Raw genomic sequence first — 17,232 nt, 5'->3', positions numbered from 1 at the left:
GGCTCAAACAAGGGAAGGGCAGGGCTGGTTCCTGCTCAAGGTTCTAGGGGAGAATCACTTGCTTCGTCTCTTCCATCCTGGAGGGTGGCTTTCTTATTCCTTGGCTGGTGGCCTCCATGACAATGCCCTTCCTCCCTCGGCTTCCATCGCCACATGGCCATCTCTTTTCCCACTTGGACTCTCTTACTTCCTTCTTCAAAGACCCCAGGATTAGACAGGACCCACCTGGATCGTGCTCAATCATCTGCCCATCACAAGATCCTTAAGTTAATCACATGTGCAAAGTTCCTTCCGCCACATAATGTGACATGTTCCCATGCTCTGGGGACTGGCACACAGACATCTTAGGGAATGGGGTGGAAAGGAGCATCCTTCTGTCTACAAGCTACGATGAGGATTAATGAAATAATTTGAGTAAGGCATCAAGTACAGGGCTTGGTACATTCAATACCGTTTTCTTCCTTTCTTTCTGTCTGCCTGTCCCACTACTGTTCCCTGTTACTCCCTGGATACTTTCCTACTGAGACTACCTATCCTCCCTCCCCTGCCATTTCCTTACTTCCCCACAGCAATAAAAAGAAAAAAGAGATTAAAAAGTGCCGCTCCATTATTTCACCTAGACAAGATATAAGGTCACAAGCGGGGTATAATCTGGGAGCTTCTGTGGGTATCTCTACATTTCAAAGGATAAATGGACTAAAAGAACCATGGGCATTTCAAAATACTAAATGCACTGAAAAAAAAATGGACTTTCCCCACAGCTCACAGCTCTGCATAATCCAGCCCCTGTAATGCACTTCACCCTCACCTACCTTCTCCTTCTGGCTCAAATCCCCCAGCTCAAATCTACATAGCACATCTTCCATTTCTAGAACTCTGAGTCTTAGCATCTACAGTACACTTTTCATCATTCAAGACTCCGTGCAAATGCCACCTTCTCCAAGGGGCCTTTTCTGGGCATCCTTGCCAAAGTGGTCACCCTATCCCCTGCCCTCCCCTGGCCCCCCGGGCTCTCACATCACTCTTTCCTCTCCTTCACTTGTCCCTATCTGAAATTCTCTTATTTATTGCTTACATGGTTACTCTCTATCCCCCCACTAGAAGATTCCACAAGGACAGGAGTCTAGTCAATCTTTTTCCTCACTGTATCCCTAGCACTGTTCCTGGCCTTCAATATTAAATCATTCATTCAGCAAATACTGTATGAGGGCCTGCTTGGGGTGCTAGAGATTCAGAAATAAACACAAAGACAAGGTTCCTGCTCTCAGGGGAATGGGAATTAGATAGTAAGAATGCAGCTATCCTTTCTCTCTCCTTCCTCTTCCCTCTGGCTTCCAGACTTAGGACTTCCACATGTAGCTATGTAGCCTGTAGCCCAAAAAACACTAATGTCCACGGCAGCACAAGCCCCACCGGGCTCGTCCTATCCACAGTCACACACAGTCGCCCTGTTCCAACTGGACCCTCAAGAGGAACCAGAACAAACTACAAAGCAAAGTTAGCCTGGAGCAGGACAACCCGTCTATGGCATCAATCAACCAAAGGCAGAAAGGTAAGAGGCTGGGACATGTCCAGCTACAGCAGAACGGAAGTGATTCTCTCTCTTTTCTAAAGCACTGTTATGGCCCCTGTTAGGAGAGCCATTTGAAGAGGGGTATTGCCAAGAAAAAGTCATGCAGGATTTCAATCAGGCTTATGTTAAGTCTTGGCACAGCAAGGGCAGAGAATCTCCAGATAGAAAATGAAGACCTGTGTGCACATCTGGCCAGTAGGTCTCCTGGTGCAGCTGAGGGAAGGACAGGGCCAGCAAGCCAGCGTCCTATGGCTGCTGGCAGCAGCAGTCCCGGGAGCTTGCTGGGCCGGCGCCCGGAGACTCTAGGACTGTTGCTCCTGGCAGCCACTACCGCCCTCAAGCTTGTTGTGAAGGCCTGACTTTGAGCAGCCAGGGCGGTTTTCCAAAGGCGCCCTGGTGGCTGGCAGCAATTTCAGAAGGGAAAGGAAAAAGGGAAGGGGGGAGGGTAGGAGATACGTTAAAAAGAATTTGTTTCAGCAAAAAAAAAAATCTTCTTTTCATTATCAGTATGAAATACAGAAGTCTCCAAGCAAATGTAAATGGTTGGAGGGAAAAAATATGAAAGACTAAACCTCCCCATAAAGGGTTAAATTTTTCAATTAAGAGAAGATACTTGGGTCTTGGAATTATGAATGTTTCTTTCTTTGTTATACTTTTGTAATGAACTTATACAGCTTTTATCATCAGAGAAAACAGAGCTATTTTTCATTTAAGGGTGAAAAAACAGACTGGGAAAAAAATGAGTAAAATATGAGCCATCAGCAAAACTTCATGGATACTGTCTCACCCAAAGGCAGAATGAGAGAAACTTTAAACTTGTGAGAAAACAGTATTTGAGAAAATGGTGACGTTTCTTAAATACGTCACTTGAAAGTAGAAGAGATGTTCTCAAATTTCTTAGTGCAGCAATCACTTCAGTTTCTCCCAGCTGCTCCACTAGCAGAAAGAGATACCACCAACCTTACATGATTACTCAGTTTTTAACCACATGGTGTGACTGTCACAAATACAGCAGTCACAAATGCAGACGAATTCTGTGAGAAATACCAAGTATGTGAGATTTTTGTGCCACTAACTCATAAAACACATCTACCTTAATATCCAAGAGACAGTGCACTCTGGTTTACCTAGAATTTTTGAAACTTCTCATATTTCCTAATGTCACAGGGGGAACGGGGGAGAGCCTGAATGGCTCAGTCTGTTAAGCAGCCAACTCTTAATTTCCGCTTGTGGTCTCACGTTGTAGGATCAAACCCTGCCCCACATCGGGCTCTGTGCTCAATGGGGAGCCTGCTTGAGATTCTCTCTCTCCCTCTGCCCCTCCCCCGGCACACGTTCTTTCCCTCTCTCAAAAATACAGAGACTCTTGGGTGGCTCAGTCATTAAACCTCTGCCTTTGGCTCAGGTTATGTTCCCAGGGTCCTGGGATCAAGCCCCGCATAGGGCTCTCTGCTCAGCAGGGCAGCCTGCTTCACCCTCCCCCACTCCCCCTGCTTGTGTTCCCTCTCTCACTGTCTCTCTGGCAAATAAATAAATAAATAAAAATGAGTCATTCCTAATGTCATGAAGGACACCATAGTCTTCTAATTTTATTCATGTAAGAAAATATGCTAATTCTTTAAAGCCTACAGGTATCTACTGGTTCATCCATTGGTAAAAGGTAGATGAATAAGAGCAACAATACCAGCATGGAACAGTCACGTGGAGCCCCGCACAGTGCCCCACACAGGGACATAATCAGTAGCTGTTAGGTGTCGATACACAGACACTGGAGGTCCACATTTCCTACCCAGCAGGAGAGGGACTTCAGGATTCAGACTCTTTGAAGAGTTTCAAAAAGTAACATGGTACACATACATTCCACATTTTATTTAACCCCCTCTAAATCTGAAGCAGCACCCCATATTCAAATGCATTACTATTTCTATGGCAAAATCTGTGCCATATGCCTACCAAGTGGGATTTAAAAAACTACTGAAAAACATCAGTTCAGATCAGGTTTTGCTAACAAACTGAATATTTTAAAAAAGTGTTTATTTCCAGAACTTTCTGTGATCCCCATACTACAGACGTGAGTTATGAGCCTGTACTAGTATTACTAGTTACATCATCCCTCAGTGTTCTCACATGATCTCCCAAAGATCTTTTTTTTTATCCTATGTGAAGGAAAATATGCATTCCAACTGTTTAGAATAGGAATGTTCATTCAATTAAAATTTGAACAGTCAAAAGACTTTAGATAATCAAACTAAATGCTTGGGAATAATAAACATCAAATTCAGTGGTTCACTTCTGAGGGGGAAACAGCATGATGCAATGAGGGGCTCCAACTATGGAGATGTTTTTACTTTTTAAGCTGGGTGATAGGTACCTAGAGATTTAGTGCCTTAGTTAAGACATTCAGAAAGACATAAAGTGTATTTCAAAATAATTTTTTTTTAAATAAACCTCAATTACTTATTGAACATCTTCAACAGACACAAGAACCTGTGACTTAAAGGACCTGGCTTAGGCTCACATTACAGCATTCTGGCAGCTTCTCATCAAACTGGCAGAAATCCCTTGAAAGGATCTTTCCTCAACGGCAGTGGCAAGAAACCAAGTTCCCCAGCCTCAGAAATGACATTCAATCAGAATGTACAATCTGTACTTAGCCTGCATGACTTGAATTATTCATTTAGAGCTTCAGACAGGTAAGCCCACAACTGACTGACCAGAGAGTGGCTTTCAGCTAACCAACTGAGGTCCATTCACTGTAGTTCTGCGTAGACGAAACAGACTCTATTCTTACTACCTCAGAGATGACCAGGGAATGTGATCAGGGAGAGAGAATATGGAGAGACCATAATTCAGAAAAAAAGCAGAAAAGGGTTTTGAAGGGAGTATCTAATCAGCATTATCTGCTCAAGTAAATCCCAATTTTGTTCTCTTTAAGGAGTTTCAAGCACATCTTATATTTTTCAAGGGCAGAAGTCTTTCTAGTGTCTTACTCTTTTTTTTTTTTCCTAAGAGTTTTCACAAAGTAGTATCTCCTTTAGTTTTCTAAGTGGCCGTACAAAGTAGGTGAGCAAATTTATCCCTATTTGACAAAGAGGAGATAAGACTTGTTTGTAGTCACATAACTGGCCCATCATCCCAAATCTAAACAACAGGAGGAGTGGGTTAGCCATTTCTTAGTATATTCAAAGACGTCTTACTACAATAAGCCACACTCTAGACAGATTTAACATCCTCTCCCTAGGCAGGGATAAAGTTGAAAAAAAAAAAAAGGCAGTTTATTTTGGTTTCTTTCACTTAAGAAAAAAAAAAAAAAACCCAAGTTAATGGTTCACACTTTCATTATATAACATTGTAAAGATGCATTTTCTGTAAAAAAACATGGGGACAAAATAGTTCAAAATCTCCTCTCCATTTCATTCTCCCCGCATAGTCTTAAATAAAGTAGAATTTCCTATGTGTTTTGAGGAAGAGAGAGTGATGTCATTCCTTTTTAGCCTAACTGACAAATGATCGGGTTTTAACAAGAGATTACATTCAACCCCCACCAAGAGTAAATAGACAAAAGTGCCTACTGTACACCAAGAACCAAACAATTTGATCAAAAGACACAAATTCACTCTCACTGGGAACATTCTGTCTCGTTTATATTTGTAAAACAGAAGAGACATCAGGTAATAATTTTCCTTTTTCAGAAGTATAAAACAAAGATTTCCAGGAAGTATGAGGAGAGAGGAGTTCCGTTTTGTATTTTGGAAACTTCATGTCTAGAATACTGAATGAAGTGGGGAAAAAAGAAAGTAACAGGACATCTGACATCTGTAAGCACAGTATGAGGGGGAAGAACACCCAGAGCAATGGAAAAGAACAAACATCTGTGTCACCACTACATACAAGAAGCTGTGATTTGTGCTCTAAATACGTCACCTCCTACAGTCTTCATAAGAAACCTCCAACTAGGAGCACAACTGAAATTAAAATAGCCAAATGGTAAAACCCTATGCGCCAACGTGTTTTAGAAAGACAATATACCTGTAACCGCTGAAACACTCCAGAGCGTAAATTTCCAAAGCCATAGCAGTACTGAGGATTCAGAGCACTTTCCGATGCCTCTTCATAGGGGGACTGTTCAATTTCCCATTCGAATTCTTCATCCTCATCTTCTACTCCTCCCTCAGAAACCTCAGATGCACCTGAACGTGTTAAATATTAATTTGTTTTAGTACTGGATTCCCTAGGTACAACTTGGGGGGGGTGGATAAAAAGTACTGGGGAAAAAAAATACCTGCCCACGTGTACCAAAAGAGATATGTAAGAATATGTGGAGCCCACTATTTTTAATAGCAAAAAAACAAAACAAAACAAAAACAAACCCAAAGTCCCATCAATATCAGGATGGATGTATAAATGACAAATGCAATGAAAACAAACAAACTTTAGCTATAGATGGATAAATCTCACAAAAATATGAAGTGAAAGAAACCAGACAAAAAGGAACACATACCATCTGAATTATAGACAATTCAAAAGCAAGCCAAACTGAGGGTAGTGGTAACCTTGAGAGGGAGGGAGGGAGAAGTGACTAGAAGGAGGCTCCGGGTAGGATTCCAAGGTATTGGAAATGTTCCATTTCTTGACCTAGGTGGTATTCATTTTATGCAACTCACTGAATTATAAACCTCTGATCTAAGCTCGAGAAGCCATGGTTTTGCAAAAGACTGAGATGCTGTTTTGCCTGGTCCAAAAACATGACTCAGATACTGGTTCTTTTTGTCTTTAAATTATGTCACCAAATGAGCTATTTTGCATTTTCATGTGATGTCCTTACCTTATCACCTGAAGGATTTTCCTCCAATTTCCTATCTGCTATATCTCTTTTTCCCCTAGAAACACACAGCATTCCAAATATTCTATTTATCTTTATTTCTTCTTAACTGCAATACACATACCTATTTCTTCCACAAGTGGTTTCGCAGTCCTGGATTTTCTTGGTGCCAGAAGAGCAGTTAGCATGTTCAGCCCCTCAAAATGCTGGCCAGGAATTTCTTTGGGCAATCGAATGGTAAAAATTCCTTAAAGATAAATTTATTTTACACTTAGCTCTATTTAAAAATTCAAAGACTTCACAAATAAATCTGAGAAATACATATCTTGGTAAATTATAATTCTATTTTATAGGGCTCCAAAATTATGTCCTTATTACACAGTCAGTGAATAAAAACCAGGATAGTACAAGGCTCAAATAGGGTTTTTCAGAATCACTGATTCAGCTGTGACCTCTATAAGAAATTAATCTGCTAAAGCTGCAGAATGTTTTAGTCTTACACAGTATCCCCTTAACCTACTGATCATATTAAAGTCTAAGTCAAAACCTCTAAAATTTCATTGCCTGAAAAGGTAGTAGCTTAGAATTAGCCCATAGCCACTTAAAACATTTACTTCTGGACTTAAAGGGAAAAAAAATCTGAATATCTGATCTAATGAATAGCAGCAGTTCCAAAAACACACAAAATCTTAAAGGAATTATAGCCTAATAAAGTTTTCTGATATCGCCAGAGACATAGCCCCAAAGTCTAAGGCATACTCAAATTCTATCTATATACTTCTTTTCTTTCCCTGACTGGGCTTATCCGCTTCCTCCAGGTTCCCCCCATGAACTTATATTACATTATATACTACTCCGAATTTTAAAATATTTTACCTTTTTCATTGTACTTAACCATACTCTAATACAGTTGATCCTTGAACAACATGGGGCTTAGGGCCTATCCCCCTGTACAGGTAAAAATCTGTGTATAACCTGACTCCCCAAAAAGTTAACATCTAATAGCCTACTGTTGAAAGGAAGCCTTATCAATAACACAGTTGATTAACACATACTTTGTATGCTGTATGTATTATATATTGTGCTCTTGCTACAATAAAGATAAAAGATGAGATACCACCTCACACCAGGCAGAATGGCTAAAATTAACAAGTCAGGAAACAACAGATGTTGGCTAGGATGCAGAGAAAGGGGAACCCTCTTACACTGTTGGGGGAAATGTAAGCTGATCTAGCCACTCTGGAAAACAGTATGGAGGTTCCTCAAAAAGTTAAAAATAGAGCAATCCTATGACCCAGCAATTGCATTACTAGGTATTTACCCAAAGGATACAAACGTAGTGATTCAAGGGGTCACTTGCTCCCCAATGTTTATAGCAACAATGTCCACACTAGCCAAACTATGGAAAAGAGCCCACATGTCCATCAACAGATGAAAGGATAAAGAAGATGTGGTATATATACATGCAATGGAATATTACTCAGCCATTAAAAAAAATGAAATCTTACCATTTGCAACAACCTGGATGGAATGAGAGGGTATTATGCTAAGCAAAATAAGTCAATCATAGAAAGACAATTACCATATGATTTCATTCAAATGTGGAATTTAAGAAACAAAACAGAGGAAGCATAGGGGAAGGGAAGAAAAAATAAAATGAGACAAAAACAGAGAGGGAGACAAACTATAAGAGACTCTTAACCACAGGAAACAAAACTGAGGGTTGCTGGAGGGGAGGTGGGTGCCAGGATGGGGTAACTGGATGATGGGCATTAAGGAGGGCACGTGATGTAATGAGCATTGGGTGTTATACGCAACTGATGAATCACTAAATTCTACATCTGAAACTAATGATAAACTATATGCTAATTAACTAAATTTAAATATAATTTAAAAATAATAAAAGAAAAAAGAAAAGAAAATGCTATTAAGAAAATCATAAGAGAAAATACATTTACAGTATGGTATTATATTTATTGAAAAAAATCTGCATATAAGTGGACCTATACAGTTCAACCCATGTTATTTAGGGTTCAAGTGTATATCAAATACAACTCAACCCAAATACAACTCTCCTAAACCCCTGGGTACTTTTAAAATTTAATAAATTTGTTTCAATATGCAACTTACCTGCAATTAAAAGCAGGTACTACTTTTACTACCTAGAAAGGTAGTTTCATCATATTTCATTATCACATTAATTACTGTGTTACGGGTTACAACTTTGTCATTTAACTCTTTCATGCCATCCTTCCTCCCTTACCCTAGTTTACTGAGATCAATAAATATTCACTTGATAAATAAACAAGTATCTTATTGATGAGATCCATGGATAAAGGAAAATCTAGTAGCTTCCCCAAAAGCAAAATAAATGGTTTCAAGGATAGCTGAAATGAAGAGCTTATCAATCATGAAAAGAAAATTCAGTCAGCCTTTAAATGCCACCTTTGCACAGTTTCTCTCCTACCTACATGTTATTAGATTTTAAGTTCGAAAAGCACACAAGAAAAATGCCCACATCTTCTTAATTTTAAAAATTTAATTTTAGGGGCGCCTGGGCGGCTCAATGGGTTAAAGCCTCTGCCTTCAGCTCAGGTCATGACCTCAGGGTCCTGGGATAGAGCCCTGCATCGGGCTCTCTGCTCAGCGGGGAGCCTACTTCCCCCTCTCTTCTTTGCCTGCCTCTTTGCCTACTTGTGATCTCTCTCTCTGTCAAATAAATAAAATCTTTAAAAAAAAAATTTAATTTTAAAAATCACCCACATCTTTTGTAACCAATCACCTCACATAATCTGACTTTTAAATGGATGGGGCGCCTGGATAGCTCAGTCTGTTAAGCCTCTGCCTTCAGCTCAGGTCATGATCCCAGGGTCATAAGATTGAGCCACACAATTAGGCACCTAGTTCAGTGAAGAGTCTGTTTCTCCCTCAGCCCCTCCCCCTGCTTGTGCTCTCTCTCTCCCTCTCTCTCTGACAAATAAAGAAATAAAATCTTTTTAAAAATAAAATAAAATAGGGGAAGTAGAAAATAAACTTCCAGAAAAAAGAAACAGAGTATTTAAGTAACTTTAAAAAAAAACTGTGAAGTATTTTAAAGGACTGAGAAAACTGTACCTATTAAGAAATCCATGAATAATGGGCACTGCGCTTGTTAAGAAACAAGAAAGTATGACCAGGACAGACTGTATCTGCAAAATATCTAAAGGTCACCATCATGTCTCAAAGGATTACAACATAGTTATTCTAACAGAAAGAATCCAAAGAAAAAACTAACAAAATTCCAAAAGCAATACCTTTATCTGTATCATAGGATCCTTGTTCGATTCCATTTTCCACAACTCTTCCAGGAAGGGTTAATCTGCGATTTAAATTAAGACTTCATTAAGTCTTTAAAGCATAAAGTATAATAAGTGACCACTAATGACAGTATACATTTGCCATTGAAGTCTATCAACCATTCTAAAAGGCAATTCCTCAGCATTTCTTTAATATTTTACAAACAAAATAACTTCCATCTCTTTCCTAGCTGAGAAACAAGAAATCACAGATGACTCATCATTCTGTTTGAAACTCCCTAGTCACCAATAAAAGCAATACTGAATGGGGGAAAAGAAAAAAAAGTAATACTTAAGAAAAAGCCACAATAAATACTAGTTACCACTATTGTTACAGTACTTTCATCTTCCTAATGAATAGAAACTTGTTAATATACCTGGTGCCACAGCAGTGGCTCAAAAAAGATGGACTAACTGGCTCCTTCCTCCACTAAAAAGAATTTTAAAAATGGAAAACAATAAATACCAAGGCCAATTGTTTATTTTGGGCAAAATACTGCTTTAAAAAAAAAAAAGTATGTTTCTCAAGTCTCATTATTACTATACAGAGATTTCCCCTTCTTTCACACTAAAGGAGATGAACTGATTTCCCTGTTTCCAGTTTTACTCTCTTCATTCAGTCCTCCACTGAGGCCCCAGAAGAACTTTTCTAAAATGGAAACCAGACCATCACTTTTCTTTTGAAAAAACTTCTATTGGTGCCTGACACCAGCTAAATAAACTCACTGGTACCACCTATCAGACCAGCTTCCACTCCATTCCAAACTTCAAATGTGAGGTTCCTTTCCTTTCCCCGCTGCCCTCTGGTCCCTATTCTACCATCATCATCATCATCATCATCATCACCATCATCACCATCAAAACTTGGCAAGTCCCAAAGGCCCAGGGCTTCACAACCTAGTTACCTTTGATGTTAATGCTTCCTGGAGCCACAGTGCATTTCCAAACCAAAATCCCTTCTAAACCCAACAGAAGGAGTTAGTTTAATGCATAAATTTGCTTGTTATAATGATGACAAACACTAACTTTACTATCAGAATTTGAATTGAGTCCCAGCTCTGACATTTACCACCTCTACAACTTTCTTTGTACAAGTTAATCAGCTTCAAAGCTCATATTGTAAAAAGAGAAAAATAACAGACTCTACCCCAGGGTTACTGTGAGAAGGAAAGAATAATGCAAAGGGCCCAGTGCGTGGAAGTAAGTAAGCATTCCAAAGATGTGCTCTATTAATACCAACTTTCTTTTCCTAAACTCTAAGTATAGAGTTAAATTCTTACTGTGTGAGAGTGAAATCCTATCTGTTCACAGATCTGTCACCCAACTTCTCAAGGAGATGAGGAAGGTTTTATTCACCTCTGGTATACTGTAGCGAACTCTATTTTCAAAGATAGCCTGTATCACATCACTCCTCCCAACTGTAGGGTTTAGGTCCTCTCCCCTTAAAACTGAGTAAGCTTGCAAGCGTCCATCAATAAATGAATGGATAAAGATGTGGTGTGTATACACACACATACACACACACACACACGATGGAATATTACTTCAGCCATGGAAAAGAATGAAATCTTGCCACGTGCAACAACGTGGATGGATCTAGAGTATCATGTTACGTGAAGTCAGAGAAAGACAAATACCATATTTCACTCATATGTGGAATTTTTTTTTAATTTTGTTTATTTATTTGACAGACAGAGATCACAAGTAGGCAGAGAGGCAGGCAGAGAGAGAGAGGAGGAAGCAGGCTCCCCGCTGAGCAGGGAGCCCGATGCGGGGCTCGATCCCAGGACCCTGGGATCATGACCTGAGCTGAAAGCAGAGGCTTTAACCCACTGAGCCACCCAGGTGCCCCTCATATGTGGAATTTAATAAACAAAACAAATGGAGGAGACAAACCAAAGAACAGACTTTTTTTTTTTTTTTTTTAAGATTTATTTGAGAGATAGAGCATGAGAGCAAGAGCAAGGTAGGGCAGGGCCATAGGGAGAGGGAGACAATCAGACTCCCCATAGAGCAGGGAGCCAGATGCAGGGCTAGTTTGCAGAACCCTGAAGCATGACCTGAGCCAAAATCAAGAGCCAGCCAACCAACAGACTGAGCCACCCGCGAGCTCCTAAAGAACAGACCCTTACAAATATCATATGATCTCCCTGATATGAGGAAGTGGAGATGCAACGTGGGGGGTTAGGGGGGTAGGAAAAGAATAAATGAAACAAGATGGGTTTGGGAGGGAGACAAACCATAAGTGACTCTTAATCTCACAAAACAAACTGAAGGTTGCTGGGGGGGGTCGGGGAGAGGGGTGAGGTTATGGACATTGGGGAGGGTATGTGCTATGGTGAGTGCTGTGAAGTGTGTAAACCTGGCGATTCACAGACTGTACCCCTGAGGATAAAAATACATTATATGTTTATAAAAAAAATTTTTAAATTATTAAAAAAAAAAAAACAGACTTTTTTTTTTTTTAAGATTTTATTTATTTATTTGACAGAGAGAAATCACAAGTAGGCAGAGAGGCAGGCAGAGAGAGAGGAGGAAGCAGGCTCCCTGCTGAGCAGAAAGCCCGATGTGGGGCTCGAACCCAGGACCTGGGATCATGACCTGAGCCGAAGGCAGCGGCTTAACCCACTGAGCCACCCAGGCGCCCCAAAAAAGAACAGACTCTTAACTACAGAGAACAAACTGGTGGTTACCAGAGGGGAAGGGGGAAGGGGGATGGATGACATAGGTGATGGGGATTAAAAGTACATTTATGAGTATTATGTAGTGTACAGAATTGCTGAATCACATATACTATAAACCTGAAATTAATACAACACTATATATTAAATATATGGAATTAAAATAAAAAATAAATACTGTTTTAAAAAAATTAATTCATGTTGTGGAAATATTTTAACCAATACAATAAAGCAGAAGTGACAGTGTGATTTCTGGGGTTAGGTCATAAAGGTGATATGAACCTGCCTTGCCCCCTGGAATACTTGGCTTTGAAACCTTCAGTTCCACCTCCCCAAAGGAATCACAAACTAGACCATGCAAAGACACCATATAGGGAGGTCCTGAGAGTACACAAAGAGGCGCCCTCCCCCAGCCACTCCACCAGTCCACAGCTGCTTTGGCCCTTGCTGTTCCAGGTCCAGTCACCATATGACTACAAGTGATTTACAGATCTCAAGTCAGAAAAGCCCAACCAACCTCTTACCAAATCCCTGACACACAACCAGGACAAGGGAGTCAAATAATTATTGTTTTACAGCATTTAGTTTGATTGGTTATGCAGCAACAGATAAGTGAAACAGTAGGCCCTTGTAATAAATATCTACTGTTCGTTGAACAATTGATTGCCTGGGCAATCACCAGGCATGGTAATAAAACCAATGCATGTATTATCTCCACCTTCACATCAACTCTTTAGGATCCCTAATATCAGTGCCATTTTACAAATTAGGAAACTGAGACCAAATAACTTGCTGTAAGTCCCAGAACTATTAAGTGTGCTGAGACCCAGGTGTGCCCAACTCCCAAGCCCCCGATACCCAAGGAATGAATGAGCCCATGTGAAGAACACTCTTTTTTTTTAATATAAAGATTTTTATTTCTTTATTCGACGGGCAGAGATCACAAGTAGGCAGAGAGGCAGGCAGAGAGAGAAGGAGGAAGCCCGCTCCCCGCTGTGCAGAGAGCCTGACGTAGGGCTTGATCCCAGGACCCTGAGATCACGACCTGAGCCAAAGGTAGAGGCTTAACCCACTTAGCCACCCAGGTGCCACAAGAACACTCTTTAAACTGTTTCATACATAACCTTTTATTTGGTCTTCATCAAAGCTCCCAAATTTAAGCAAAGTGGTTTCTACTTTGAAATTTGTTATTATATTTTTTATTTTACATTTCTATCTCATTTAAGATCTTTTCTCTGGGCCTCTGATCCTTCATCTGTAACATATGTAAGTAACAGAAACTACTTTGTAGTACTGTCCTAAAATCAATGAAATAATCCACATAAAGTATAGACCTGAAATAAAAATTCAGTAAATGTTTACTACCACCCACACCACCTTACTCCCACTCTTCATGTCTTGCCTTAAATACCACTTCTTCAGAAAAGTCTTTCCCTGGCCACATTACATTTCAACAGGCTCCCTTTTATTTTCTATCACTGCACTTTACTCCTCCCTACAGAGCACTTACCACAATTTTTAATTATATGTTTATTTGCTCCTTTATTGTTCTTTCACCACTAGAATGTAAACTACTCAAGACAGCACCATATCCCTGATACCAAAAATCCAGCCCAACATAAACAAACCAAAGTTAAAAAATGAACTAAAGGGGCACTTGGGTGGCTCAGTGGGTTAAAGTATCTGCCTTTGGCTCAGGCAATGATAGCGGGGTCCTGGGTTCGAGCCCCGCGTTGGGCTCTCGGGGAGCCTGCTTCCCTCTCTCTCTCTGCCTCTCTGCCTACTTGTGATCTCTGCCTGTCAAGTAAATAAATAAAATCTTGAAACAAAATTAAAAAATAAAAAATAAATGAACTAAAAAATAGGAAAGTGCAGTTTACACAAGTAGGTGCATTAAGTCAGGGTCTAATGGAAATCGGAGCAACACTGGTTCAGGCTCAGTGAAGGAACCAGCTTGACTCAAGAGGCAGTTTTTATTAGGAAAGCACAGGGGCAGGAAAGGGAGGCTGCAGCTACACCTGAAGGAGAAAGATTAGGAGAATGGAGTTTACCTAACAAGCAAGGGAAAGACAAGGGACTGACAAGGTTTTAGGAAGAATAACCCGACAGCATCACTTGTAAAAAGAAGCTAATATCTGGCGCCTGGGTGACTCATTGGGTTAAGGCCTCTGCCTTCAGCTCTGGTCATGATCCCAGGGTCCTAGGATGGAGTCCAGCATCCGGCTCTCTGCTCAGCAGGGAGCCTGCTTCTCCATCTCTCTCTGCCTGCCTCTCTGTCTACTTGTGATCTCTGTCAAATAAATAAATAAAATCTTAAAAAGAAGAAGAAGCAGCAGCAGCAGCAGCTAATATCAATGCCTATTTCCAAGAGCGCTGTCAAGACGAAATGAGATACATATAAATACACATACGGAATTTGCTTCGTGTGTTGAATGAACAGTTAGCTGTTACTACTGTTGTTACAGTTTTGCAAGGAGAAAATGCAAACAAGTGCTGACAGGCCCTCATTGAGAATGGACAACCGCCACAATTAAAGGGCAAAATGAGAGAAGTAGCAGACGAAGAAAAGGTAGGAGAACGAGGCTCATTTGGTGTCCGTGAGGCAAAGGAAGGAGAGAATATCAAGAAGTGGGGAGCGGTCAGCCAAGACGTCGACACAACTCTAAAGAGAACGGGGAATGAGAAAAGTCAAACGGACAGGTCAGCTGGGAAGTCAGCGCGCACCGTCCCAGGGCAGGGGAGAGGCTGGAGGACCAACGCAGAACGAAAACAACAGAAAAAAAGCACGGGAACTAACTAGGCTGACAGGACAGAAACAGCAAAGGTTATAAGGCTCCAAACGCCACGTTTTACAGCGGCTGGAAATCTCTTTGCGGTGGGGATTTAACAAAGTTAAAGACGGAAACGAGCTTCTGCAGCATCTGGAACGCACACCTGACCGGGTCACTTCGTCAGCACCAAAAGCACCTGCGGAAATCTCGGAAAAGGGCAATCGGTAAATCGAGTACTCCCTCGCTCTTTTCCTCCTTCCTCGCTAAGCAGCTAATGGGTAAGTAAAAAATGAATGAATCAATCAACTAATCAATTCCCTAAATTCGCTCTTCCAAAGGCCGGACAGCGGGAACTCGCCTGAGAAAGTATGGCTTGGCGTAGAACTTGAAGTCGACCCCCTCGAAGTAGACGTCGAACTCCGAGACCCGGGCGTAGGGCACGCGTATGGCGATGGTCAGGAAGTCGGGGTCCTGGCTGAGGTCGAACGCCGGGGTCAGCATGACTGCGCTGGACTCCGGCGTCCGAGCAGCTCACGCTCCCAGCCGCCGCGCTCCCGCCACTCAAACTCTACAGCGAGTCCCACGCGCCGGGACCCAGCCGGCTATCCAGGGTGCTTCCGGCTCGAGACGGAAGTGCTCCTGCGTGGGGCAGGAAGTCCCGCCCCCACGCCGTTTTCCATGGAGACTAGACGCTGTTAAAGGAGAAAGGGCGTGGAGCGCGGGGATCTGACCGCGGGAATTGAACCAAGGGTATAACTTGGAGAAATCCGGACAAGAATCCTCTTCAGACCCATCAAGCCTGTTTCGAGAGCCATAGAGATGATTTTTAACAAGCATTGGCTTTGCAGGTAGAAAGACCTGCGTTTGAATCCCTTCTCGGCCACCTGTCAGCTGTGAGTTCTTGGGAAAGTTACAAACCCTCTCTACGTTTCAGAGTACGCTTCTTTAAAATGACAATGATACTAGCCCCTTAGAGATGTGAAGATAACGTGAAATTATGCAAGTAAAGCTCTAACAACGCACCTGGCGAGTTGTCAACGCTCCTTGTGTGGAAGCAGTCACCGCAGTAGCCACAGCAGCGTCGTTACTGTGGTTTCCCTTACTTCTCACCTGCCTGGTCACCACTCCCCTTTCTCCCTCCCTCTCCGTGTTTCTCTGCTGATTTCTCCTCCTCTCCCTTTCCCTCTCCCTCTCTTTTTCTGCTACTTTCTCTCCCCTTCCGAATTCCTTGAGTATTCTCGTTTATGGAGCGTCCACTCCACTAACCTCATCTAACCTGCACTATGAACTCCAGAGAACACGACTCAGAGAGGTTCAGTACTGTATCTTATAATCATGCACCTTAAAATGATCAGAACCCAGAACGTCTGATCCTTGAGCCCTGCTAGTGCCTGCATTGACAAATTGTTGTCCCTTTGTATCCCTTCTTGCCTTTTCTCACTTTTCTCCATACACCTTTAGTCCATGCTCCTCGGATTCTCCCAATGCCGGTCCCACTCATCTCCCTCTTTCCCTACATATTCCCTTAGCCTTCCTTCCTCTCGTTGTATTTCCCGTTATTCCACCAGAAACGAGACTATTCGGGAAATACTATTTACTTCCTGGTTTGAAATGTCAGTGGAAAGGGGTGAGAGTCATCTCTGGGGTAATGAGTGGACCAGATCACTTCAAAAACCTCTACAACCTCCAAGTTTTATGCATCTTGAATATTAATTAGGACTTAGGAAAACATTAGCAGGAGCAAGTAAAACAAAAGTCTCAAAATCAAAAGCAATCTGCTTAACTCTGGGAGTTTTGATTAACACAAAATAAGAGGTTATGTGTGAAACAACTGAAAGAGTACTCTTTAAACATTCATCAATTTCCTGGGTAGCAGAAGAATTAATAGAATTAATTGAATACTTACCTTGTGCCAGCACTGTGCCAAATCCTTTATAATGATTTCCTATTTGCCTCCTGACAGCTCTTTGAAGTAGGCCTCTAGGATCCTTCCCAGGATTGCACAGGATCACACAGCAGTGAGTTGTGCAGTGGGAATTGAAACCCAACT

At 41.4% G+C, this 17,232-nt stretch overlaps 1 protein-coding gene across 1 annotated transcript in view; it reads right to left on the bottom strand.

Moving 5' to 3' along the window:
* Positions 1–15,798, bottom strand: part of SHQ1 (SHQ1, H/ACA ribonucleoprotein assembly factor) — a 102,603-nt gene extending 86,805 nt beyond the window's left edge. Inside the window, exons 1-4 of the mRNA XM_047746808.1 lie at positions 15,541–15,798; positions 9,689–9,753; positions 6,520–6,642; positions 5,603–5,763 (exon numbers count right to left, since the gene is read on the bottom strand). Coding sequence (XP_047602764.1) covers positions 5,603–5,763; positions 6,520–6,642; positions 9,689–9,753; positions 15,541–15,683 — 492 coding nt within the window. The 5' untranslated portion in view covers positions 15,684–15,798. The remainder of the gene's footprint in view (positions 1–5,602; positions 5,764–6,519; positions 6,643–9,688; positions 9,754–15,540) is intronic.
* Positions 15,799–17,232: the final 1,434 nt, after the last annotated feature.

The sequence above is a fragment of the Lutra lutra genome, chromosome 1 (assembly GCF_902655055.1).
Source record: "Lutra lutra chromosome 1, mLutLut1.2, whole genome shotgun sequence".
Classification (NCBI taxonomy): Eukaryota; Metazoa; Chordata; class Mammalia; order Carnivora; family Mustelidae; genus Lutra; species Lutra lutra.
The sequence above is the reverse complement of the archived record's forward strand: the minus strand, read 5'-3'. Positions and strand labels throughout refer to the sequence as shown.